This window comes from Balaenoptera physalus (genome assembly GCF_965194825.1).
Source record: "Balaenoptera physalus genome assembly, chromosome: 9".
In the NCBI taxonomy this organism is placed as follows: Eukaryota; Metazoa; Chordata; class Mammalia; order Artiodactyla; family Balaenopteridae; genus Balaenoptera; species Balaenoptera physalus.
The window spans coordinates 15,306,507-15,333,761 of NC_138888.1; the positions used below are offsets into that span (position 1 = coordinate 15,306,507).

General features: G+C 43.1%; 1 protein-coding gene across 8 annotated transcripts in view; it reads right to left on the minus strand.

The window, feature by feature from the left end:
- Positions 1 to 27,255, minus strand: part of MTHFD1L (methylenetetrahydrofolate dehydrogenase (NADP+ dependent) 1 like) — a 212,569-nt gene that overhangs the window by 9,116 nt on the left and 176,198 nt on the right. For 3 of the 8 annotated variants that reach the window (XM_082474543.1, XM_082474541.1, XM_082474545.1), the window contains exon 27: positions 6,166 to 6,286. In XM_082474543.1, the coding sequence (XP_082330669.1) occupies positions 6,197 to 6,286 (90 nt within the window). In that variant the 3' untranslated portion in view covers positions 6,166 to 6,196. The other 5 variants (XM_082474546.1, XM_082474535.1, XM_082474540.1 and 2 more) reach the window with 3 other exon arrangements.

Consider the following 27,255-nt stretch of genomic DNA (forward strand, 5'->3'; position numbering starts at 1 on the left):
TGAATAACAGAGGTTTAAGTTAAATACGCTACCAAAGTGACTTTATTATTTATTATAAATTTATTTATTTTATTTATTTATTTTTGGCTGCGTTGGGTCTTCATTGCTGCGCGTGGGCTTTCTCTAGTTGCGGTGAGCAGGTGCTACTCTCTTCGTTGCAGTGCGCGGGCTTTTCATTGCGGTGGCTTCTCTTGTTGCAGATCATGGGCTCTAGGCGTGTGGGCTTCAGTAGTTGTGGCATGTGGGCTCAGCAGTTGTGACACATGGGCTCAGTAGTTGTGGCTCGCGGGCTTCGTTACTCCGCAGCATGTGGGATCGTCCCGGACCAGGGCTTGAACCCACGTCCCCTGCTTTGGCAGGTGGATTCTTAACCACTGTGCCACCAGGGAAGCCCCTGAAAGTGAATTTAAAGTAAAAACGAAGTCAACCTCAGTAGTATTTGTAAAGTTGATGGCAACATATTTTGACAATTTTTTTAAAACCTGAAAAGTGAATAATTTGGAATCATTTATATCATGAATTTTTTTTTTTTGAGATTTGCTTTTGAATTGAGGAGAAGTAAGTCTATTTATTTCTCTTATTAGTGAAACTGCATGATAGTCACTGGATGCTTATTAACCCGCTTGAATGTCTGATAAAAAATGGCTTCTGCAAAATGGAGAAAATTTCAAGTTCATAAGCATTGGGTTAAAACTTTCACCCTACCTTACAAGTTCTAATTTTTTCAAACCAACTGGTAGATTATAACTAATGACATAACTGAAGCTTTTCTCCAAGCTTTCCAAGCTTTTCCAAAAGCTCATCCAAGCTTTCCTCATTGACCTATAATTTTTCTTTTTTATTTGTTCTTTTTGTTGTTGTTGTTGTTGTTGTTTTTGTTTTTTGATTCTTTAGAATTGTCTATATAGACAACCATATCCTCTGCAAACAAAGACAGCTATATTTTTTCCTTCCCAATCTGTATGTGTTTAACTTCCTTTTTTCTTTTTTTTTTTTAAATTATAAATTTATTTATTTATTTATTTATTGGGTGTGTTGGGTCTTCGTTTCTGTGCGAGGGCTTTCTCCAGTTCCGGCGAGCGGGGTCCACTCTTCATCGCGGTGCGCAGGCCTCTCACTGTCGCCGCCTCTCCCATCGCGGAGCACAGGCTCCAGACGCGCATGCTCAGTAGTCGTGGCTCACGGGCCTAGTTGCTCCACGGCATGTGGGATCTTCCCAGACTAGGGCTCGAACCCGTGTCCCCTGCATTGGCAGGCAGATTCTCAACCACTGTGCCACCAGGGAAGCCCTATAATTTCTTATATATTATATTAACCATGTATAAATTTAGAGTTATTAGAAAAATCATATTTTTCCAGCATTTGATGAAATATTATTTTTCTTGGTTTATTAAAAAAAAAGTATAAGATGATTAGATCCACTGCCTCCTGGGAAGTTTCTTTTAAAAGGGAATTAATTAAGAATTTCACAACCGTTAAGCCTCAAAACATTCCATTTTAGTTAGATAAGGGAGATTTAATTATCACCATCTTTTAGAGATGTTAAAGATTCCATTTTAGATTTAATTATCACAATCGTTTATTTAAGTAGCTTGGGCTTCCAGCCTATTTTGGCTCCTGCCTGGGAGTGGGAAAAGGGGGCCTCCCTCTGTCCCAAGGATAGCTTGGGGTGAGGAACTGAGGACTTCTTCTTGAAGCACAACGGTGATGAACAATTTTTGAGCTGCTTCTTGAAAAGACAGAGTTTCAAAATTAAAATCAGAGAGCCCTGGAGCTCCCCCAGGAAACCCTGAAACTCTGTGGTTTATAACCTGGGGATAAGAGGCTCTGTCCACAAGCAGAGTCTGAAGATTAATTTATAATTATTATACATCACTGAAAATTTCGGCTCGAAAGAACGTTTAGGGAAGAAATGAGCTGGTATTATACTCCTTTTTGCGTGTGCAATTCAAGATAAACAATTTTAGCAGGGCCAGAGTCAATTTGATTCCGTACTAACCATAACTTTGCACATCAGAATAAAGTAAGGGAGTGTTTGAATCCTTCAGGAAATCTGCCAGGCTTTCTTGAGTTCATTTGAATCCTGCCAAGGCCCAGAAATATGATAAAGCTTCAAAATGAGAAACCCAGAGGGAGGGGGGGAATCAAACCTCCAAATCCAATCATCTTCAAACAAAAGACTGACCAGTCATGTCACAGGATCAGTTTCACTGGGACAAACAACTCATTTTAATTAGTTCTATTTGGTAACATCCAGACGAATGAATCATGCCCTTAGTCTAACAATAGTGAAAGCACGACAGGGAAGCTTTGGAAAGAAGAAGCAAGAGCTCAAATTCTGGTGATTTCCTGGCACCTCCGGCTCATATTGTCTCACACCGTTTCCTAGAGGGTGAGATAAGCAGGGAAGGTGAGGAAGCGGAAGGAAAGACAGCAGTCCTCAACCGAGGGGCTTCTTCCACGTGGGACACGTCACGTCTGCAACACGTTCTGCGAGGAGTAAGGAGAGTGATGCCCTGCAGCTGAGTCCAGAGGAAGAGCTGGAGTCTGACCACGATGTGAGCAAAGCAGCCCACCGGACATTTCCTCTCCTGATGCTCAAATCTGTCCGAGTATCATCCAAGCTTTAACATTTGTATTTTATGCGTTTTTAATAGCCACAGACCTGTGACTGCTAGTAGGAGAGGTCCCTGCCTGCCGTGTACGAGAGCGGACAGGAAGCAGGAAGAACGTCTGCGGGATCGTTATTCTGAAGGACACCCGAGAGGGAATGTGTGCTTTGCACAGTGGTCTTCTCTTACAGCACCGGATGGTTTGCGATTATTCAAGCAGGGTCAAGGGATGGGTTTTGAAACACTGCCTACCAAGCCTAGAAGAAGGTTTGGCAATTCACACAGAAGAAAGAACCTTGGATAACTGAGTGGGAAAATGACATTCAATGAGAGACTTAAGTAAGAGATAGCTCTAGTATAGTTTGACTGAAAAGAATTTTGACAAAGTCATAGCTTTTAATACTCAATTATCTTTTTTTTAAAAAAATAAATTTATTTATTTATTTTTGGCTGTGCTGGGTCTTTGTTTCTGTGCGAGGGCTTTCTCCAGCTGTGGATCGCGGTGCGCGGGCCTCTCACTGTCGCGGCCTCTCTTGTTGCGGAGCACGGGCTCCAGACGCGCAGGCTCAGCAGTTGTGGCTCACGGGCCTAGTTGCTCCACGGCACGTGGGATCCTCCCAGACCAGGGCTCGAACCCGTGTCCCCTGCATTGGCAGGCGGATTCTCAACCACTGCGCCACCAGGGAAGCACTCAATTATCTTTTGCTATGAAAACATCACCTGGTTGTCCCCAAATTATGGGTCTGTTCAAAGAGCTGGTTATCATCTTCCAGAATGGGCCAAAGTTCATTTACCCCGTGAAAATCTTTTGGTTTGGGGCAGAAAGGATGGGGTGAGACCGAGAGTAAGCAGATCTGGGTTGAGTCTTGGCTTTTGTACTTATCAGCTGTGCAACTTAGGCAAGTTGTTGATGTCTCTGGGCCAGAGTTTCCGCAGTTCTGAAATTTGAGGCCAGCATGACATGTGACCGGGGATGGCAAAGCATTTCCTGCTACAGCTATGGAACGAGAGGCAGGGCTGAGTAGTGGAAAGGCAGTATTACTCCTCTGCTATCTGGTGGATCAGGGCCATCCCTCAGCTACCCCCTCTTGTGACCACAGGGGACAGGACGACACCTGCCTGCGAGGGGTGCAGTGACTGCCCATGAGACGTGCTTAGCACTGTGCCTGGCCCATTGGAGGGAATCCCCAAAGGCAAGTGTCTTGACCCCCAACCCCTGCTCAGTCTTTGTTTTTTGTTTTTGTTTTTAATTCTCTCTTTTTTTTTGGCTGCATCCCGCAACATGCGGGACCTCAATTCCCCGACCAGGGATCCGACCTGCGCCCCTTGCAGTGGAAGTGTGCAGTCTCAACCACTGGACCGCCAGGGAAGTCCCCCTGCGCAGTCTTTGAACAAAGTCCAGAGGGATAGTTGTCAGCGAACTTGAACACAAGGTTTTAGAGGTAGGTACTGGTAAAGCTAAGGACACGCCACCTGGCATTACCTGAGTCCCAACTGCAAGAATTAAGGCATAAATGCATTTATATGACCTATTTGGAGAGCAAATAAAAATGGACCAAAAGGCTGGAAAAATACTCATCTATCTGAGAGAGACGAAAGAATTACACACACTTGTTCTGGAGAAAAATGACAAGTGGCAGAAATGTAGCATAATGGGTTGACATGACAAGGGAAATTAGTCTGGACAGGGATCAACTCAAAGTTTAAGAGGAATGATATTGTGATTTTCCCAAGGCCTGGCTGGGAAACCCAAGACATTCACACACACATACACATGCATAGTCATATCAAAAGACCAAAATAACTCTGTTATCAAAGCTCAAGTTTATGGGCTTCTCTGTTAAATTAGTCTCCGTTAGTTCATTTTCTGGAGTTTTCTTTTTCAGAAATGACAAAGATTTGAAATGTGATTGTGGTTAAAACTAAATACAGCTCCCACTCCTCAGCAAAAAACACATACAAACAACACCAAACACCACACACACAACCCAAACTGAACAACCCCACAACTTGTATTAATGTGTCTCTTACCTTTCTCATCATAGCCTAAGTCTTCAGTGTTTTAGTAACAAAGACTTGCAAAAAAAAAAAAAAAATCTCCCCATGTTCACTACTGAAAGTCAAACAAACAAATGTGAGAGTCCTGTGTGCTTGGCTTAGGGCATAACTCAGAGACAATTGGAAAGAAGGGTCTTTAGGTCAAGCAAGCTCATCTGGAAGGCCCAGAATATACTGGGAAGAGGGATGGGTGCTGGGCTAAGGAACAGGAGCAGGAGGGAGTAGGAAGAAGGAATGGGGGTGTTTATGGGGAAGGAATGCGTCTTGAGAATATGGTGAGGGCTTGTCTGATATATGGGATGGGGAAAAGCAGCTCCAAGTCTCTGAGACTTCTGATTGGGAGTTTCCCAGGGAGGAGGATTTGCGGGGGGAGGGGGGGGTCCTTCTTCTTCGTGATGGGAAGCTAGGACAGAAGCCAGCAGGTGTGCCTGCGGCTGCAGGACCGAGGCACAGACATGAATGAGACCAAAGGCCCCCTGCTGTGGGCCGCCTAAGCCAGCGCCAAGGCAAGCCCAACCCTCTTACACTGCGCAGACGCTGAATCATCAAGGGCTCTAATTTCTGCTGCCCTGTCCTTCCTGTGACTCACAGGGCCCTTGGAGTTAGACGATCTGTCCCATCTCTATGAATCTTTCCGGTGGTATGAGAGCCCAATCCCCCTGTTGTGCGACAGTGCTATGGGTTAGATTGTGTCCCCAAAAGGTATGTTGAAGTCCTGACCCCTAGTACCTCTGAGAGTGACCTTAACTGGAAATAGGGTCTTTGCAGATATAATCAAGTTAAGAAGAGGTCAATAAGGTGGGCCGCAATTCAATGAGACTGGTGTCCTTTAAGGAAGACAGAGACGCACAGGGAGACAGAGGAATGTCAAGGATCAATGGGCACCACCAGGAGTTAGGAAGAGGCCAGGAAGGATTCTGCCAGAATCTCAGAGAGTGTATAGCCCAGATGACACCCTGACTTTGGACTTTTGGCCTCCAGAACTGTGGGAGAACAAATGTCTGTTGTTTAAGCTGCTCAGCTGTGACACTGTTATGGCAGCCCCAGGAAACGAGCATGCTGGGAGTCCTCTATCACATGATTCTAACTCTGTACCAAGAGGTATGTGGGACGAAGGTATAGCTGGTATAGTTAATGACAGCAGATGTTAGTTTTAATTCTCGAAAAAGAATAATGAATTTACAGGGCTCCTTTGTTATAGCAAGAGATGCCTTAAAACGAATCTATATTCAGAGACGGTGTGACTGACTTTCACTGGAATCGGGTCCAGGTGCACCAAGGACCTGACCATCTCACTGCCTATCCACACCCAGGAGTGACCCAGGGCATGGCTGTAACCTGGTAGGAATTCACAGTAACCAACCACAGTAACAGGAAGTTACTTATCAGACCATTTCTGTAATAAATATCAGAAAAACCAAACAAAATAAAACTAAAAGAGATTTGAACTAGGGAAAAAAGAAAGAAAGAAAAAGTAAAAAGCACAATAGCCTACCTGAATTGAGTCCTGTGAAAATCTTGTTCACTTAGAACAAGCCTTTAACTTGCTCCGTTTCCGTATCAAGATCTATGTCGTAGAAGCAGGGCCGAGTCGGCAGTCCTGGCATGGTGCTCATCTAGGGGAGAGAACCAAAGATTATGTATTAGCCAGTGCTGCAGAGCGACCACTCCGGACACTGTACATCTAACGACATAAATTAACTATATGATTCAATTCAGCCTCATGTAACTTTGGGTTATATATACATGTATCTTTTTAAATTCACCATCTGCTATTTCCATCTTTGTTTAAGGAAATGAAATCCCTCCATGGTCCCACAGCATAGCATAGCTCCAAAACAGTGATTTTCAAACTCTTTTTCTAAGTCAAATCTTAATGCTGAAGCCCAACAAAGATAAGCCCCTCTGGCTGAAGGGGACAGTGGGTGTGGAAGGGATGAATTAATGAATAACCCCCAAGACACATTTCGGTAAAATCTTCAACTCTTGGAGCACAGTTTGAAAACTCCTGATCTCCAGATAGCTGGCCTACTTTACTAGCAGTAACTGTTGTTTATTGAGAACTTACTATGTGCTAGGCACTGTGTAAGTGCTTTTTTTTTTCATCGTCCCCCAAACTCAATGAAGTAGGTACTTTTATCGTTTCCATGTTACAAGGAAGGAAATGGAGGTTTAGAGGTGTTAAGTCATTTGCCCAAGGCCACACAGGTAATAAACAGCAAAATGGGAAATTGGACTCCACGTTTGTAATCTCAAATTACTCAAATTACCACCACCACTGCTGCCTCCACCACCGCTGGGGCACTCTATACTCAGAATTTTACATAGATAATAACTTAAGTTCCCCATCACCCTTAGAGGTAGGCACTAATTTTAGCTTCACTTTACTGATGAGGACAGAGGACATTTAGGCACAAAGGCATGGGCTCAAGGATACACAGCTAGTCAGTGGTGGAGACAGAATTAAAACCAGGCCCGTGCTTCTCACTGCTTTGCTGCACTGTGTCTAGATCGGTTCTGCAAAAAGCGCTCTTTGTCCACCTGCACCAGAGACCCCCGGTGAGCTGGGGAAGCTGGCCGGTTTCCTCTGGAGATGCTCACACACTACACATGGGTCTAGGACCCGGAGTGTGAGGACTGTGGATGAGCTGCCCCTTATCAGTTTTAGTATTCCCACTTCTTTTTACCAGGCTGAAAGTTCTCAACACCGAAGGAAGCCAGATAAGGCCTCTGTCATAGATCTCCGTCCTCTCACTCTCAAGGTCCTTTTTTGTAGGGACAGGATTTCTCTGACACCCACTCTTCCCCCCTGTGATGCTGACAGACTCTCGCTACTCAAACTGGGGTCTGTGGACCAGGAGCGTCGGTATCACCCAGGAGCTTGTGGGAAATTCAGGACCTCAGGGCCCACCTGCGGCCCACTGAATCAGAATCTGCAATTTCAGCACATCCCCAGGATATCTGTGTGCACGCTTCCATCTGAGAAGCCCTGGCTTAGTCAATACGGCCTAGGATGCCTCCCCCCACTCCCTCTAGCCCTGGGAAAGGGAGCTCCTGGGGAAGGGGGTGAGGTGCTGAGGAGGAAGGGGAGAGGAAAGCCCTTTCACCCCTGACCAAGTGCTGCTACCTTTTCCCGGCCCGAGCTCCAGGTCCAGGAGGAAACCTGTGCACCTGCGGCCTCATAACCACCTGGACGATGAGAGTGTGAGTGAGGTGGGTCCACGTGGCCAGACACATAGAACGCTGTGCTATACGGTGGCCAGCTCCTGTCTTGCTAATGGCACAGGACTGCACTTTAGTGTATTATGGGCTAAAAAGGCTTCTGAGGCCTGCCTGGAATACAGGCGCCACTGATAGCATGTCTTCAGGAAAATGTGCTCTGCGTTTCAAGCAATGAACTACAAATAAAGTTCTGGCACACAACCTGCTTGTAGGTGGGGATTTCCCGTACTTTAAAACTTTAGGTATGTGGATGGCTGCTTATCCTCCTGAGGTTTCTGTTCCTAGCAGGGGGGGTAACATTTTTCTCTGGTTACTACAGTCGCTGCTCCTAGGAGACCCCAGCAAGAACCCACGCTTAATGTTTTAGCACTGAAACATCAAACACAAAGGACATTGGTGGGAACTGTTCATATTTTTTCCAGTTTCCTGGGCTACAAACTCATACCAGTTACTCTACAACAATTTTCCTACCTAACTGCATTCTGACATGAGCGTTTTAAGACGCCTTTATAATCTGTGCGGGGATATGGATTTGGAAAAAGGAACCAGCGTTTTACAGTTTAAGAAGCGAGTGACCGCATTCAGCCACAGTGAAGCTGCTCTGTCTCTAACGTAAAATAAGTCTCTCGGTCGAAGGTATCTGGGTGAAGATGCTACCCAGACTTGACTGCTGCCGCTCCTGAGGCTGCAACACTGTCCACTCCAGGGCAGAATTCAGTACGAGGCAGATCATATCTAAATCCACACGAGATGAGAAAACCCAGGAAGAACCCCGCAGGCAGTGCATTTGGGTTCATCTGAGCAAAATTATAATGGAAGCTTCTATTGTGGATAACACAGTTGCACTGCCTGCTTGTTTACAAGCTTTTTTAACAGACATGAAAATTCAGCTTTCCACCATTCACTTTTAGCTGGTGCAAGACCAAGACCGACAAAGGCAGTGTGATTCGCATGCTTCCTGGAGCTGAACCACTGGCTGCAGTGACTCAGCACGTGCATCTTTGGGTCATTCTGATACTGTCACGAAACTGGGAGCTTTTCAAAGTAGCCAAAATATTAAATGCCAGGAAGTATGAAATGTCGTTCCTCTATTTTCAACTTACTTCTCTCAAATGGGAGAAAAATGAGATCAATCAGAAGACTCCCATGTTCCTTTCCAATGATGCAATCGTCACTTTCAAGAATCAAGATTCCCTACTTATTCGGGATGATGAGCAACAACAGACCAGGAAGCATGTGGAGTGTGCAGAGCTGGGGGACTCCCAGCCCTGGAGACATAGCCGCCTCCAGAACATCTATGTTTAACATAAAAGTCCTGCTGAGCAGACACAGTATGGAATTATGTTAACAAGACCTTACACATTCGCATCAGATTCTCTCCCAATAAAAAACACTCTGCTTCCAAAGGATTGGAGCCCCCAGACAAGAGTCAGCAGGGCACTACAGGAAAGAAGAATTCGGACAGCCCTTGGGAGTTGACCTCTGGATCCAGGCCTGGGGTCAGTGGTGATCTATGTTGACTTATTTGTGTGCCCTTGAAGAAGGCCTCCTGCTTAAAATAATGAGGGGCCACTAAATTGTACTTACTTGTCATGCTGCATTAATGGATTCTTTTACAAAGGCTGAAAAGCATGGGCTTTTGCCCTTCATGCCCCTAATTTTAACTACAATGAATCTTCCAAATCTTTGATTTCGGGTTAAGCTTATTTTGGAGAAACGACGAGTTATAGGAATAGCCTTTATAAACATTCATTAACACCAGCAAAGAGAAAATATTCATACACCTAAAAGTTGTCATTCAGAAGTAAGAGTAAAACACTCTTAGAATGAGTAGAAAAATTACCTAAAAATCTGTTTCATAAAGTGATAGTATCATACTTAACACTTAACCAAAATATCGTTGTAGTTAATTTTGTTGTGTTTGTGAAATAATTTCTTTTCTGATTTCTCCTTAAATCTACTGCTTTTTCCTACTGGATAAATCATTCAGATTTGTTGTAATTCAGAAAAGAAATAAGCATTTGAACTCACTATTCCTTCAGTTCATGATCTGAAAGGGAATCCCTTCTATACATTTCTTTCCTCCACCAATATGGCCAAACACCCATCATCTTGTTCCAAAAATGTAAGGACAATCAAAAAGGGACTTCTCTGGTGGTCCAGTGGTAAAGAATCCCCCTTCCTATGCAGGGGATGCGGGTTCGATCCCTGGTCAGGGAACTAAGATCCCATATGCCGCGGGGCAACTAAGCCCATGTGCCACAACTACAGAGCCCACAAGCCCTGGAGCCTGCGTGCCGCAACTAGAGAGAGAAAACCCACACACCACAACTAGAGAGAAGCCTGAGTGCTGCAAGGAAGAGCCCACGCACCGCAACGAAACATCCTGCATGCCTCAACGAAGATCCTGCATGCCACAACTAAGACCCAACACAGCCAAAAAAAAAAAAAGAACCACCAAAGAGACTACAATGGTTAACTACACGATGATGTAATTTAAATAAAAAGATTCTTTTTGATGAAATAATAACTCAAACATTTAAACTACTGAGCAAAAGTATTTTCTGAATTATAAGTACACTGCCTGGCAATATTAGGCCTGCATTAAATATCTTTTTAAACAGATGAGTAAAATGGAGGATGATTAGAGAATTAGGAAACAAACAGAAAACTTTTCGAGGACTGGGTTTTTTGTTTCTTCCCTTCTCCCTCTTCTTTGGACATGAGGGACAGAACTGTTTACATCTAATGGTCATTTAGATAATTAAACTAAGATGATGCAAGAGGAAAAATGGCCGGTATAAACATCAAGTGAAAGGAAAGAAGAGAAGTATTAAAAATCATGATAATGAGGGGGTTTCCCTGGTGGTGCAGTGGTTGAGAATCTTCCTGCTAATGCAGGGGACACGGGTTCGATCCCTGGTCTGGGAAGATCCCACATGCCGCGGAGCAACTAGGTCCGTGAGCCACAACTACTGAGCCTGCGCGTCTGGAGCCTGTGCTCCGCAACAAGAGAGGCCGCGGTAGTGAGAGGCCCGCGCACCGCGATGAAGAGTGGCCCCCGCTTGCCACAACTGGAGAAAGCCTTAGCACAGAAACGAAGACCCAACACAGCCAAAAATAAATATAAAAATAAATTTAAAAAAAATCATGATAATGAAAACAGTGCTGCTACCACTGGGATTGCACTTGCCTGACTTAGCGGCGATGGAGGCTCTGGGATTTCCTTCTGGGTTAGGTAACATTCACCTGCACGGCCCGTGACTGCCAGGGATGCTCTGGGTGCTTGGGGCGTGTCCTATCAGAGTGCCTGTTCCTGTGCGAAAGGACAGTGAGGCTTCATTCAACCCACAATCCTTTGCTGAGCACTCACTATGGGGATACCAAGGTGACCAGGACCTGGTCCCTGCTTCCAGAGGGACGGACCATTAAGTAGATCATTTGGGTCGAGTCACTTTTTACTTTTTAGTTAAAAAAAAAAATCTTTTTCATTCTTTGCTTTTCATATAAAAAGAATGAACATAATAAATTCTTAACGTCTGATTTTCGAAGATGGAAGTCAAGTTCAATCACTATAAAGATGACTCTATCGTGCTCACATTTTGGGCCAGTATTACAGAGCTCCGACTATTCCAATTTATTTCAATGGCGTTGAATAAAAGACTGAGCAAGTACAGTTATTTCTCTCTTCTTTTGTAAAGGAAACTATAAGTCTTAGTGGTAAGAAGGCTGTTCCAAACTAACTTTTCCATTAGTTAGAAAAAACTTACTTTCAACAAAAAACACTTTCAAAAAGAAAATACTTTCAACTGAGAAGTAATAAATAATAGAAGTAAAAAGCCAAGTCTTGTTCTCCTAATACTGTTTCCTGGAGGTGACCCCTGTAAACAATGTCTTGTGCAAACTCCCAAGAAATTTTCTATTCTTATATAAGCCATGTGACTATATAACATGTATTTATGTAGTTACGTACAGAAATTGGAAAATTCCACATGTACAATTCTGAAATCTGATTCTCAGGGAGAGTAAAACTTAAAAGAGGCACCTGGGGTAATTTCTAAACAAAGGAATGTGGCTGGAGTGGGGAGACCCAAGAAGAGTTGTTGCCAACACATTCTACAGTTGACCCTTGAACCACGTGGGGTTAGGGGCACTGATACCCAGCAGGGTTGAAAATCCAAGGATAATTTATAGTTGGCCCTTGGTAGCCGAGGTTCCTCCCTATCCACAGATTCAACCAGTGCAGACCGTGGATTGTTGAGACTGAAATACTACTGTCATATTTAGATTGAAAAAAATCTGTATAGAAGTGGACCCGCCCTGTTCCAACCCCTGTTCTTCAAGGATCAACTGTAAAGTCAATGCGCCCTGCCTTTTGGAAGATGAGAGATTAGGGAGAGTTCTTTAGAAGAAAAGAAAAATAAATGCGAGCAGGGCGTCTGACCTAATGGATGTTGACAAAGGAAACGAAGAAGTTCGGCACCTTTCATGCATCTCAAATATTACAAAGGACTAAGAGCTTTTAGTTCAAAGACCACTCTGCATTTGAATGCATCTTTTTCCCCACCAAATAATTTATTTTTCTTTTTTTGCTCTGATTTTAAGGACGGTATCCTTAGTCAGCTTTCAACTATGCTTGCCAGGAAAGCCCCACGCTGGCTTGCTCAGTAAGACACTGTCCTTCCTGTTTCCGTGCCTGGAAGACCAGAGGTGGCATAATGCAGCCCCAGGGCTTCTCTCTATTGTCCTCTTGGTGTTGGCTTCATCCCCAGGCTTTCTGCTCTGCGTGGGCAGCTCCAGGCCACATCGTAGCCACACCCTGTGATATCCAGTGCGAGAAAGAATGTCCCCTTCAGTGACTCATTTTTTTCCCCCCTGATTCCTTTCTTTTATTTACCAATTTTCAAAACAATAGTTTGGTGCCCAATGGTAATACCTCTGGGACTCTGCCAAGTGCTTTCCATGCTCTGTATCTCATTTAATTCCAACAATTCCACAAGGTGCATGTTATTACAGTTTCATTATCCCCAATTTGCAGATTAGGAAAATAAGACGAGGAAAAGCATAATAACACAAATCACACGGCTAACAGCTGGTTGAGCTGGAATTCAAAAGCAGACAGTGTGACCCCAAAGTCCTAGCTCTAACCACTGATCCCTCCTGCCTCCCTTACATCATGGCATTTAGTGTCGCTGCCCCTCGGTGGCAACATGTGTGCTTCAACTGCACAAAGAAATGTTATGAGCTGCCTTTGCAATGGGAATACACGTCCTATCAAACTACTGAGATTTCAGCTACAATATTTGTGTAAATAAATTTACATGAATTTGTAAAGCAGATTCATTTACTTTACAATTTTAGTCTTGATTCCTTTTAAACTTTTAATATTTATGCAAGAAAATGTTAACACAGCTTACACCCGGGGTGGTATCTTTCCAAATTACATCTTAGTCACACTAGTCAGCAGTGAGTAAATAATACCTTGTGACTGTTAAACATTGCTACTGCTGACCAACCAATTGGTTCCTCTCTCACTTACTTTGTTCTTATTCATTCATCACATGCTTTGTTCTTATCCATTGCCAAAATGATAGATAAAGGTCATATCTACACAGGTATTACACTGTTCACATCTCACTCTTCCATATCCATTGGGGAGCTGGGGAGATTCTTCCCCATCTCTCCTCATTTCACCGTAAGGACCACAGCTGAGGCTGCCAACAGCCGTGTGAGACAGGTGAGGCGGGAGAGGTCTGCGCAGCCCCACTGAGAGGTGTGGACGTGGCCTCAAGACAGTTGTGTGACTTTCCCTGGACCAATTAGGAATGGGAACGTCGAGTACAAAGGCTGGAAGAGGTAACCAAAGTCTGACGGGCAGCAGTAAGCCAGGTGACTCTGAGGGGTGAGGGGAAGGGCCCCATTCCTGTACTGCCTGTGTACCTGGGTAAGTTACATCATTGAGTCTTGGTTCTTTACCTGGAAATACACTATGAATATAAACAGATCTATGTTATAGGCTCTGTTTCAAAATTAAAATGAGATAAAGTAAGAAAGGACCCTAGTTTAGTGTGTAATACACAATGGATACAATTGCTATTCTATTATAGAAGGTACAACTATAATTGTCTAGATGAAGCACAGTGCTGTTACTTATGATAGAAACAGAAAAAGGAGACTTGAAAACAAATCTGAACTGTGAATAATTATATGTTTCTTTTATAAGAAAAAAGATGTTCATTAGTTTTGAGATTTCCCCCTAATGTTTCCTGCTCTATAAACAGTTTAAAAGAGCCCCTTTCTGTTGTTCCTACTAATGACAATCAAATCTGACGCTACACCCAATAACCAAGACCTAAGTATCGAGTAATCGGGGGCCTCTGACTGATGACCAATGTTATTTTAAGAGAGAAACCTTCAGAAGTGTGATGAGGAGCTAAAAACAAGTATGATTTTAAACTGAGTTCAGTCTTTAGGAGGAGAGGATTACTCTTTCTGCGTAGGCCGAAGAAGATGCTGTGAAGAGAAGAAGCACAAATTCAGTTCTTTACACACTGCTCCTCTCGGCTGCAACTTTTGCAGTGTCTCCTCTCCGGCCTTTCGATGGACAGGTGGCAGGCCAGGAGAACCCCCCCAGCTTTGGCAAAACAAACCAATTTTATAACGTTTCATTGTTTGGAAACTCAATATTAAGTAATCAAATGCTGGTTTCTGAGAAGCTCATCTTCTGAAAATGAACTGTGATACTCTGGGCGTGTGTTTTATCCCAAGGTCCTATTAGCAATTAAGTCATCATTCTGTAACTCCTGGAAGGAGAGAGAAGATGAAGGGGAAGGGAAGAGAAGGAGGAGGGCGGGGCAGGGGGGGGGCGGTGTCGCGAAAACCGCCTTGACTTAGCTGAGCTGGTCCTTTTCTTCACCGAGCTTGTTATCGAAGACACAGCTGCCCATGTAATTTAGCATTTCCCTTTTCTTCCCCCCGCCCCTCCTCCAACCCCGGCAAAGCTCCTCCCCAGAGATAATAAGCTGCTGCAGCAGGAAAACATAACAAGACAGAGGGAAATTGTATCCATTATTTTAATGTCCCCTTTATGGCTCTCTTGGGACAGAGGCAAAGGCGTGGTCTGGGGGAGCCTGGGAGGAGGGGGAGGGGAAGAGTTATCACATCTCATGTTTACTAACCGGACACTTGGCTGGCCAAGGCTTGACCAGGAAACTGAATTAGCAAAGAATTCATGGCCACCCTGCCACCTAATGTAACTATTTTAAATACTAGAGGCCTATATTGTTCTGCCATCTCTCTCTTTTTTTTTTTCTTTTTTTCTTTTAGGTGGTTCAGACCAGATCCCAGCTGAATGCTCAGGACCTCAGATTGGGTCTATAAGTGATTTACAGGATGTTATGGACTGAACTGTGTCCCCCCCACCCCCCAACCAAATCTATATGTTCAAGCCCCAACCTCCAACATGAGGTCATAAGGGTGGGACCTTTATCCAGTAGGGCTGGTGTCCCTCTAAGAGGAAAAGCCCAGAGATGCATGGGCACAGAAGAAAGGCCTCAGGAGAAACCAACCCTGCTGACACCTTGGTCTTGGTCTTCTGGTCTCCAGAACTTTGAGAAAATAAACCTGCTGTTTGAGCAATCCAGTCCACGATACATTACTATGGCAGGCCTAGCAAATGCACATGTACTTATGTGGGTATTTCCTTCTCTCTACATACTTCCATGAATATCCACAAAACATGTTTTCCCCGCTTTACCTTTCTCCAATTCCTGGATGGAAAGAGTCCTAACTGGGCTACTTGCAAAGGCTTCTCTAAACACAACACTTTTTCTCATTGCAAGGGCAGCCGATAATTAAAGGACTTAGCGGGTGCAGATCCTGCCTGGGAGGTGAGCCCCCCGCCGTCCCTCCCGCCTTTTCCCCTTCTTCACCCGGCTTCCCCAACACGGCAGGGATGCTGCAGCTGCCAGACCTGCTTCCTCTGGATTAATGCAGTGGAAGAAAAAGAAAACTGTGGACCAAGTATCTTTAAGTCACTCACAAATCATGTACCTTGCTCTCTTTCTGTTTCTCACAAACACACAGCATGTGTTAAAAGTAAGGAGAAACATCAAGAGAGCAACATGATGGATTTCTATTTTGTAAATCTAATTTTTATCAAAGCAAGTCATGCACGTGGCTTAAAAGGTCACATTGGCCCTCAAGGCATACTATAAAAAATGACAGTTCCCTGTCCACTGCTGCCCCACCCCAGCTGTATTCCAGCTCCTCAGAGGCAACCACTAGCAATTCTCAGCTCTTTCTTTTTTTTGGGAGAAGAAAGGATTTATTACTTGCAGCAAGTAAGGAGAACACCGGGGATCTTTCCCAAAGCATTGTCTCCCCAACAGCAAAACCAGGGAAGTCTTAAGGTAAGCGTACATGCATATTCATGAAGGGGCTTGGGACATCGACTGACTCCAAACTGGATTGACATCACAAGAATCAGAGAAGGTGAACATCATCATTCCTTAGGTTCCAGTTGATCTGGTGGTTGAGCGCTTCCGGCTAACCTTTACTTATGAAGCAGAACTGGGAGTCTTCAGTCCCTGGTTTCAGGACTTAATGAAGCTCAGGTTCTTGATGTCTCATCGCAGAAAGAATTCAGTGAGAGACAAAGTGATAGGTAAGAAGTGGATTTATTTAGAGAGACACACACTCCACAGACAGAGTGTGGGCCATCCCGGAAGGTGAGAAAGGCCTCTCAGCGCTTTCTTTTTATCATCCCTGCTCTTTCTTGATTTGCAACTTCAGATGCTACCTATTGGCTTTCTAACACAGAAGATGAGGATTTAGCTCTTTGACATCCTACTACCCATGCTCCCCCACCTCCACTTTCCATCTCGCAAATGAAGAGCTATCATTCCTTTTGGTCCGATCAGGATTTATTAGGACAATGTAAGTATTATTCACAGAGGGCCATCATACATATTCTGATCACTTTCTCCTTCTTGTACAACTCCTGTTTCTCCTGGAGTTAACAACTGTCTCGTATCTTCATTAGTTTACCTTTCTATAGGCCTATCATTCACGCACTAATGCACTCTGACAGTCTTGGTCATCTCTTCATATGCCCACACATGAGATTAGTCATCCCTGTGGCCATCCTGCGGGCGCCCTTCTTCCTGTAGGCCTACTAAACAGCTGATGGTGGCATCTCCCTTTGCCATGATCCTGGGGACTCCTTTCTATTGTCTCTGTTTCCATGTGCTGTGTACCGTATTGCGGTTCATATACACTAGGGTGACTCCCAGTAACTCCCCCTCCTTGAGTGCAGGTGAGACCTGTGACTTACTTCTAACCAGGAGAATATGGCAAAAGTGATGGGGTCCTTCTGTCTTAGCAGATTCAACTTTCCCCCATGCTGGCTTTTGATAAACTACCATGCCATGAGACGGTCTAAGAAGGCCAGGTGGTAAAAATCACATGTAGCCTCTGAGACTTAAGTGTAGCCTCCAGCTGACAGCCAGCAAAAGGCTGGGCCTTCAGTCCTACAACTGCAAGGGACTGAAATCTGCCAACGACCTTGTGAGCTTGGAAGAGGACCCCTAGCCTCACATGAGACCACAGCCCTAGCTGATGGCAGTACTGCAGCCTGAAGCAGGCAACTTAGCTAAGCTGGGTTTGGTGTTATTTTAAAGCTGCTAAATTTGTTGGTAATTTGTTATGCAGCATAGAAAGTTAAAAAAAAATTAATGGACTTAACTTTCTCTTTTAAATTTTTTTTCTCTTGTTTTTCTACTTTCAGCAACTTAATTTTAAAAACAGAGTGAATTATTTAGCAGCGTGGCATACGATAAGCTGCATGTGTTCAAGTGTAAAGTTTCTTCTATGCTATTACAAAACAAGCTGCTGTGAACATTCATGTACAGACCTTTATATGGACATATATTTCATTTCTCTTGAGTAAACACTTAGGAATGGAATGGCTTAGTCATACGGTAGGTGCATGTTTAGCCTTTAATTGTTTTCACATCCTCACTAACATCTGGTATGGTCAGTCTTTTTAATTTTAGGTATTCTAATAGCTATACAGTGGTATCCCATTATGGTTTTAACTTACATTTCCCCAATGACTAATGATGATAAGCACATTTTCATGTATTTATTACCCATATACAAGTCCTCATCAGATAGATGATCTGCAAATGTTTTCTCCTTTTCTGTGGCTTATTTAGTTTCCAAATATTTGGGGGTTTTCCAAATGTCTTTCAGTGTTGATCTCTAATTTAATTCCACTCTGGTTAAAGAAGATATTTTGTATGACTTGAATCCTTCAACATTTACTGAAAATTAATTTGTGGCCCAGAATATGGTCTATTTGGTAAATATTCTGTTTGCATTTGAAAAGGATGTGTATTCTGCTATTGTTAGGTAGAGTGTTCTTTTAATCCAGTTAGGTCAAGTTGGATTATAGTGCTGTTCAAGTCTTCTAATATCCTTCTTAACTTTCTGTTTATTTGTTCTGAGAAGGGTTTTAAAATCTCTTACTGTATTTCTGGCTTTGTCTATTTTTCCTTGTAGTTTTCCTTCGTCTACGTTGAAGGTTTGTTATTAGATGCATAAACACTTAGGATTGTTATGTCCTGTAGATGAAATGGCCCCTTTACAAATATGAAACAACCCTCTTTATCTTTGTTAATATTATTTGCTCTAGTTCTATTCTGACACCAATCCAGCTTTCTTTTGATCGCTATTAGCATTTTCCCAGCCTATTTCCTTTAACTTACTAATGTCTTTATATTTAAAGTGGGTTTCTTGTTGGCAGCATATAGCTGCATCTTGCATTTTTAGCCAATCTGACAATCTCTGTCTTTTAATTTGGGTATTTAGACCATTTACATTTAATGTGATTACTGATATGGCTGGGTTTAAATCTACTGTCTTGCTATTCTTTTTCTCTCTGTCCTATCTATTCTTTGTTCTTTTTCTCCTTTTTCAGCTTTCTTTGGATAGACCATTTTTAATGATTTCATTTTATTTCTTTGTTGTTTTATTAACTATAACTCTTGGTGTTATTTTACTGGTTTCCTTAGTGTTTATGATAAACATTTTTTTTTAAAAAATTTATTTATTTTTGGCTGCGTTGGGTCTTCGTTGCTGTGTGCGGGCTTCTCCTTGCAGTGGCTTCTCTGGTTGCAGAGCGTGGGCTCTAGGTGCGTGGGCTTCAGTAGTGTGGCTCGTGGGCTCTAGAACACAGGCTCGGTAGTTGTGGCATACGGGCTTAGCTGCTCCGTGGCATGTGGGATCTTCCCAGACCAGGGCTCAAACCCATGTCCCCTGCATTGGCAGGCAGATTCTTAACCACTGTGCCACCAGGGAAGGCCTTATGATACACATTTAACTTTTCAGTCTACCTCCAAGTGATATTTTACTCCCCCACATACAGTGTAAGAATCTAAAAAAAAAATATAGGGCCATTTCTCTCCTCCTAGGCTTTGAGCTGTTGCTGTAATTTATTTTGTTTCCATGTATTGTAGAAACCCTGCATTACATTTCTATTATTTTTGCTTTATAGAGTCACTTAACTTTCAAAGAGACTTCAAAAATCTTTGTGTTTACCCACGTAGTTACTATTTCATGGTCCTCTTCATTCCTTTGAGTAGATCCAGGTTTCTGCCTGGTATAATTTTCATTCTGCAGAAGGACTTCTTTTATCATTTCTTATACTTCAGGTTGGCTAATGATAAATTCTTTCAGCTTTTACTTGTCTGAAAAATTATTTTTTTCAGCTTAGTTTTTGAAAGACATTTTAAATGGGCAGAGAATTCTAGGTGGAGAATTTTCTTTCAGTACTTTAAAGATGTTGCCCCACTGTCTTCCAGTTTGCATTGTTTCTGACAAGAAATCAGCTGTCAATTTATCTTTGTTCCTCTGTATATAAAGTCTTTTGTCCTTTAACATTTTCTCTTTATCACTGGTTTTAAGCAATTTGATTAAGATGTGACTAGCTCTGATTTTCTTCACATTTCTTGTACTTGGGATTCCCTGAAGCTTCTTGAATCTGTGGGTTTGTAGTTTCCATAAAATTAGAAAAAAATTTAGCCATTATATCTTAAAATATTTTCAGTTCTCTCCTTTCTCTCCTATGGGACTCTAGGTCACTGATTGCTCTTTTCATTTTTTTTCAGCCTTTTCCTGCTTCATTTTGGATAGTCTCTATCATCATGTCTTCAAGTTAACTAATCTTTTCTTCTTTCCTCTAGTTTCATGAACATAAAAAAAAAATGTCATAACTGTTTTAATGTCCCTGTCTCCTAATTCTATTATCTGTATCATTTAAGCATTAATTTTGGTTGATTTTTTTCATTATAGGTTGTATTTTCCTGCTTGTTTACATGCCTAATTTTGAATTGGATGTCAGACATCTTATCTTTTTTCATACTGTATTTTTTATATTTATAAATATTTTATACTCTGTTCTGGGATACAGTTTAGTTACTTGGAAACAACTTGATTTTGGGGGGTTTTTCTTTTAAAGCTTTGTTGGGTGGGACCAGAACTGTGTTTAGTCTAGGATTACTTTTTCCCCTACTACTGAGGCAAGACCTTCTTGGCCCTGTGTGGGAGCTATGCACTGTTCCCTTTGATGGAGGTTTTAAAGATTACACCACTCAGTGTACCTAATTAAAGAGCAAGGTTATTGGAAACATATTATTACATATAATGACAGAATTTGATTTTAAAATAAGTAGTCCAAGAATAAAATTATACTAATAGAAAAAAAATAGAGAAAATTGTAGAAATGACTAGGAATAAGGTAATACACATTTTGTTTATGTTTATAAACTGAAAAACAGGAATAAAAAAGAGAATACTTGCTGCTCAGCTATCTGCTTTTCTCAATCAAAACAAAGTCAGTTTTCTCTGAACTTTTCTTCTTTTGGCAAGTCAGATCCTTCCTTCATTGCTTTGCTACTGACACAAGCGGCAAGAACCATTTGAAGTTCAGTAGGCCTCCCTCTGCTGCCCTCTCAGTGACCTTGGTGAATGAAAGCTTCCCATGATGGCACGTTTTCAAATAAATATGTGGCCCAGGCATCTGATGAGTGTCTGAGTAATTCTCTAGCGTGTTGAAGGAGAGTGATACCATCAGTCCATCAGCTATTTTCCCACAGACACCCAGCCAATAAAGCCTGAATTTTTCATGTACTTGCACATAAATAACACAAAGCATCAATGTGGATGCACTTTACACCCAAAAACAGTTCCGTCAGTACCACACGTCTGCCAGCTTTGTGTGGTGTCCCTTTCTGACTACAATCTCACCTTCCAATTTCTACTTCCTCCACCTTCTATCCCCACCTCCACAACCATTCTACCTATCATGATGTAATTTTCTATGAAAATTTAATTTCAAGCACTTACGTCTACTAGATGTGGCAAGTGTACAAATAATATTTATATTTCATATGTTGTTATATTTCAGAGTTGAGGCAAAGTGACCTAAAGCAGGGCTTTGAATTCCTTCTATAAACTGGGGCTGGCTGGGCGCTCCCAGACCAGCTGTTTCCCCTCCCTGCAGCCCATGGGGATTTCCATGGGGGAAAGGAATAGGGCTGGCTATCTGCCTCAGGGAACAGCATCTCAGCCCTTTTCATTTCATTCACACCAGTACTTAGGGACATTGGGAAACCCAAAACAGTTCCCAATGGGAAAGAGGTTAGGCGGTCCTGAGACAGTTCTGTGTGCCTTATTACTCAAACAGGAAATTTCATGGACCTCTCCTTTCTTCTAAATCACAGGTTGGAAAACTATAGCCCATACACCATACATCAGGCCAGCTGTCTAGTTTTATAAATAAAGTTTTATTGGAACACACTCATTTGTATATTGTCTATGATTGCTTTTGTGCTGTAACAGCAGAGTTGAGTAGTGAGGACAGAGGCTGTTTGGGCTGCAACACCTAAAATATTTTACTCTCTGGCCCTTTACAGAAAATGTTTGTTGATCTCTGTTTTAAAAGACAATGTCACAGACAAAAGGATTTAATGAAAACCAAGAGAGACGAAGAATTTGATTGTGGATATTCTTTAACTTTCCCTAAAGACACCAAAAACATTTTATAACTAGTAAAGTAGAGGTGTCAACTGAAAAGACAGAGGCGGGTGATGGTGTTTGAATCTAGATTACTGGTTCAACAGAACACATTTTCCAAAAGCGAAAGGTCAAGGGCACTAACCTGGCATATTCTCAATGTTTTGGGAGACTGCTGGGGGAAAGTCATTCTCAGTTTAAAAGATGCTTAGTGGTAGGATGTTAATTTATAGTATTTTTTACTTAGAATCTACTTCAAAGATTGTAATTCATGGAGTTCTCATTTGCAGAATAAAATTCATAACACCTAATTTGTAGATTCTAGATAAATGTTTTACTTGAAGTCTAATTTTCTTTTCTTTTTTTTTTTTGGCTGTGCCATGTGGCTTGCGGGATCTTAGTTCCTCGACCAGGGACTGACCATGGCAGTCAAATGCTGAGTCCTAACCACTGGAACCCCAGGGAGCTTCCCTGAAGTCTACTTTTCTTTGATTGGGAAAACACCTGAATTCTTAGAGATGTGACATGCTGCACCAGAGGGCAAAACCTTCTGTTCCACTTGGGTTAGAGGTGGTAAGCCTATCTATCTGTGTGTCATCTGAAGGCTGAAAGGATGAACTCTTACTGACCAACCAGGTCCTCTGTGTATCACTGATATTTAAGAGGTAGTGTTCTACTATGCACTGAAAGAGAAAACACAGGTTCTATGGCATGTTCAATGTATCGATGAGACTTGTTGAGGAATCAATGATCTGAGAACTCTGAAATTGTAGCTGCGGTGATCTAGTACTTGCTGATGTCCTTTTAGACTTGGCCCTGGTAATGTGGATTGATGGGCAAGTGGCACCAAAGGCCCAGAGGGGCTCTGAGACAAGAGGGTCACCAGAGGGACCTTAAGAGGGAAAGTGATCCCTGGACAGGCAGTTAAATAGAACCAAGGACACTCGTAGAAAAGAAACACTGAGGCCCACTGGACAAAATAAAGTTGCCATAGCAAAGTGGTTTAGCTAATAATGGGGGGTAAGGGGGGGGGAGGGGCACTTTCCTAAGATGAAAAGTTATAAATCCAGAGGAGAGGATTGCAACAGGAAAACAATACAATGGAAAATTTGGTCAAGGGTGAAGAGTAGTAAAGGGAAAAAACACGGAGTAAGCTAGAATTTATGGTATTTAGCTTCTGTGATGAACAGCCATCATCTAAAAGTCCTCTGGCCTATCAAGTCAGCAAGGGAGTAACTTGCTTATCCTTGGCTATACCTTACCATTCCTGGCTGTAAACCTGGAAGATCAGGGGGTCCCCATTCAAAAAAAAAAAAGAGAGAGAGAGAGGATAAGTGCCTAATTAAAACTGGCATGGACTTCCCTGGTGGTACAGTGGTTAAGAATCCGCCTGCCAGTGCAGGGGACACTGGTTTGATCCCTGGTCTGGGAAGATCCCACATGCCGTGGACCAACTAAGCCTGTGCGCCACAAGTACTGAGCCTGCATTCTAGAGCCCGCGGGTCACAACTACTGAAGCCTGTGTGCCTAGAGCCCATGCTCCGCAACAAGAGAAGCCACCGCAAGGAGAAGCCCGTGCACTGCAATGAAGACCCAACACAGCCCCCCGCCCGAAAAAAAAAAAAAGGCATGATTTCATAAATTAGGAGGTTGGGATTAACATATACACACTACTATATATAAAATAGATAACCAACAAGGGCCTACTGTATAGCACAGAGAACCATACTCAATATCTCAATATTTTGTAATAATCTGTATGGGAAAAGAACATATATATATAATCTATATATATATCTCTATATATAACTGAATCACTGTGCTGTACACCTGAAACTAACATTGTAAATCAACTATACTTCATTAAAATTTTTTTTAAAAAATTGCATGGTTTCTATATACCTGGGTATGGGCCTTATAACTGCAATCATTTTGGAGTGAAGCCACAACTAAAAAACCCTGAGGTAGAGGTGCCTGGAGTTGGAACATGCAATCATTACTCCCCGTACCCCAGCCCCTCACCACTAGACCAGCCTGCTCCAGCCTCCCAGTCTGAATTCCTCATCTTTCACCAAGACCATCCCAAATTATGATTGATGTGAGGATTGCAATGAAACGATACCATAGTTTTAGCCCTTTCCAAAAACTTAATGAAATCAGGCAAACTGGCACAAGTCCACACGAAAGGAATCAAAGCTGGATCCTGTGATCAGTGCTTCAGAGAAATGGAGCAGAGTTCAAAAGAAATAAGGCCGTGGACAAGTATTGATATTATTCTTAAGGACACTGACGATCCCTCCTGCAGATGCATCATTGCTGACACCACTAAGTGCAGGAGGAAGTGGTAAGGTTCTGGCCTACCTAAGGAAGTTCTTAAATTTTTAGCATTTACATGCTGTCAAGATTAACTGTCTTAGGTTGTGAGCAAAGGACTTTTAACTTAAAAAAGTTATGCAATCCATATCAAGCTTAATTTCTATTTAACTTTTGGAAAAGAAAGAACTGGGCTGAGTGTTCACAATATTGAGTCTCCTGGGATTAGTGGATGGAAACATTAAAAGTCTGAAAAAGTACTGAAAAGGAATGAAGGTCAGAGAGTGGGCTGGGAAGCATATGGATGTTGTAACTGGACCCTCAGTTCAAGAACCTAACCCGTAGCAGCTACTTGGAGCCACAAGAAAATACCTCAGGATTTGAAAGATCTGGTAGCGTTAATAACCATGTCGAAGAAGAAAAAGTGAAAAACGATACTGGAAAACCCTAAGGTGTCTCCATCTCCATCACTGATAAGATCTTGGCTCAAGTTCCTCTTGATGGGTCACTGGGCAAAATGCACCAGGTCCCCGCAGAATCACAATGTGGTGTTTCCACTTCGGTGCGGTCGGGGAGGTGAGCCTCTGTTGCTGCAGTAGGAGGAGTAGCAAAAACGATCTTTTGCCATCTTTTGACTTAATCAAAACACAGTTATCAGATCTGAATTCTAGCTGTTATTTTGGTTTGTTTACCCAAAGCCTCCTCTCTTGCCAATGGGGTTAACTGGAATTGTGTTGCGTGTTTATTAGCATTTCTCATCTCTTTTATGTTGCCATCCCTGAAAATAAACTTGTTATTCAAATGCTCCTTTCAAGTCCTCCTGCGTCTCCCTTAGAGCCTCACTGAGTTACAGACATGCAGTCAAGAATAAGCGTCCATGGTTTACATGCACCAGAAGTCCACATGCGATAACACGGGACGGGAGAGTTCATTTGGCTGGTGTCCGCACAACATTGGAAGAAAGAAAAGGAATCAGTGGTGATGCCAAGCTGGCAAGCGGCCACCGTGTTCCAATTCCTGGAGAAGAGTCAACCACATGGTAAGCCTGGGTCACTGGGTTTGAGAGATTTCACTTCATCAGTACATGGAGATATGTGTGTGTATATACGTTACCCACCTTAAACTTTATTAACACGCAATCTTATTTCCAGTGTCATAAGCCGGTATCTATTATTTATGAGCTTAACAAAAATTACGATTTAAAGAACTGCTTTAATAAATATTGATATTTTAAACTGATCAAACTAATATAATTTGATTTTATAATAATCAAATTGATACGTCTTTAACACTAATGTGGACTACGAAGACCTACACACACTGCTTTAATGAGCTGAACAGGAGAGGAATGCAATGAATAACTGTAGAAATTCTGCAGGAATAAGATGAGAAACCTCAAGTTTGAGGGGACGCGGTTAGGGGGGGTTGGTGAGGATGGCGGGCTCAAGTATCACAAAAAGGATGCACTCTGGGGAAAGGCGAGCAGCAGACTAAGGTCCAACGCACTTTTCCTGTGGTTCTTTTCAAGCCAAAGCTTTATTTAAAAAAAACCCAATGCTACCCAATCGCTGTGAGTATGGAGACCTCTCTTTGAAGTACAAAATGGTTCCCATGGGGTACAGTCCATTCAACATGAAAATGCATAATGAGAAGGAGCGACTATAAATTGAGAGTTATGTTTTTAAATGACTTTGTATTTCATCCATGCCAACCTCTATCTATAATTAAACAAACGGTAGTTTTGGCCCATGGGAGACACGATTTATTCACTCTACAGACCACGCACAGTCTGAGCAGTAGCCTTTGGGGGTCGTGCCTGACCGGCACTCTTATCCCGGCTTTTCGGTAACCGTAGGGGCAGCTCCATGTGGTGCAGGGGGGTCTGCCTCTGCCTCGCCCACAGGATGGGCATGACAGTCACTCCCTGGCTGGACACACTGGTGGGTCAGGACGGGGATGTGCGGCAAACAGGGCCGTCAGGGGATTCCTGAATACAGCTGACCCTTGAACAACACGGGTTTGAACTGCAGCAGGCCCGCTTATACAGGGCTGTTTTTCAATAGTAAATGGTACAGGACTACACAACCCGTGGCTGGTTCACTCTGTGGATGTGAAACTGCAGACACAGAGGGCCCACTACAAGCTATACGTGCATTTGCCACTGTGCTGAAGCTGGCGCCCCTAAGCCTGGTGTTGCTCAAGGGTCAACCGTACCAATAGGCAGTTGGTGGGAGAGACAAGGTTCGTCTTCCTCTGGGATAGTGGGTTTTACGTTAGAAGTAGGTCACTTTGTGATATGGAGGGCATCCCTTCCAGAGAGGCAGGGCTGAGAAACGGACAGCAGAAGCCAGAAGGCAGCAGTGGCTAAAGCCAGACAATCCTAGAACTTCGTTATCTGGGTCAGTTCTTCTTTTTGTATACACTTGAGTTGAGTTTCTCTTACTGCCATGAAAAGCGAGTTTTGACGAGCGCAGTGAGGGTCAGACTTCGCTGGCCAGGAGCCCCTGCCTAGGCCCCCAGCCTGGAGAAGGGGCTGTTCGGCGGGGCGGGCCCTGCGGGGGACGCGGGAGAGCACTGGGAGGCGGAGCCATGGTGGCCCGAGTCCCAGGCAGGCCGTCTCTTCCCGTAGAACAAGGCTCGGCACGTCTGTGCTCCATCGCGTGCGTGAGCAGCCCTTCCTTTGCTCACAGGCGCCCCTACCCATGGCTGTGAGACGGGAGTGGTGCTGCAGACGCTCCTAAATTAAACCACACCAGAGGTCCAAAAGTGTAAAGAAATGTGCAGGAGGTCATTTACGACCATTAACACATTTTTCAAGACTAGCAAACATTTGCTACCTTGAAAAGTTATAAGCTATGATTTCGTTTAATATTTTAAGGTTTTTGTTTGGAACTATGGTGAGTATTAAAACAGTCTTCACTAAATCGCACTTAAAAACCCCAAACCGGGCTTCCCTGGTGGCGCAGTGGTTGAG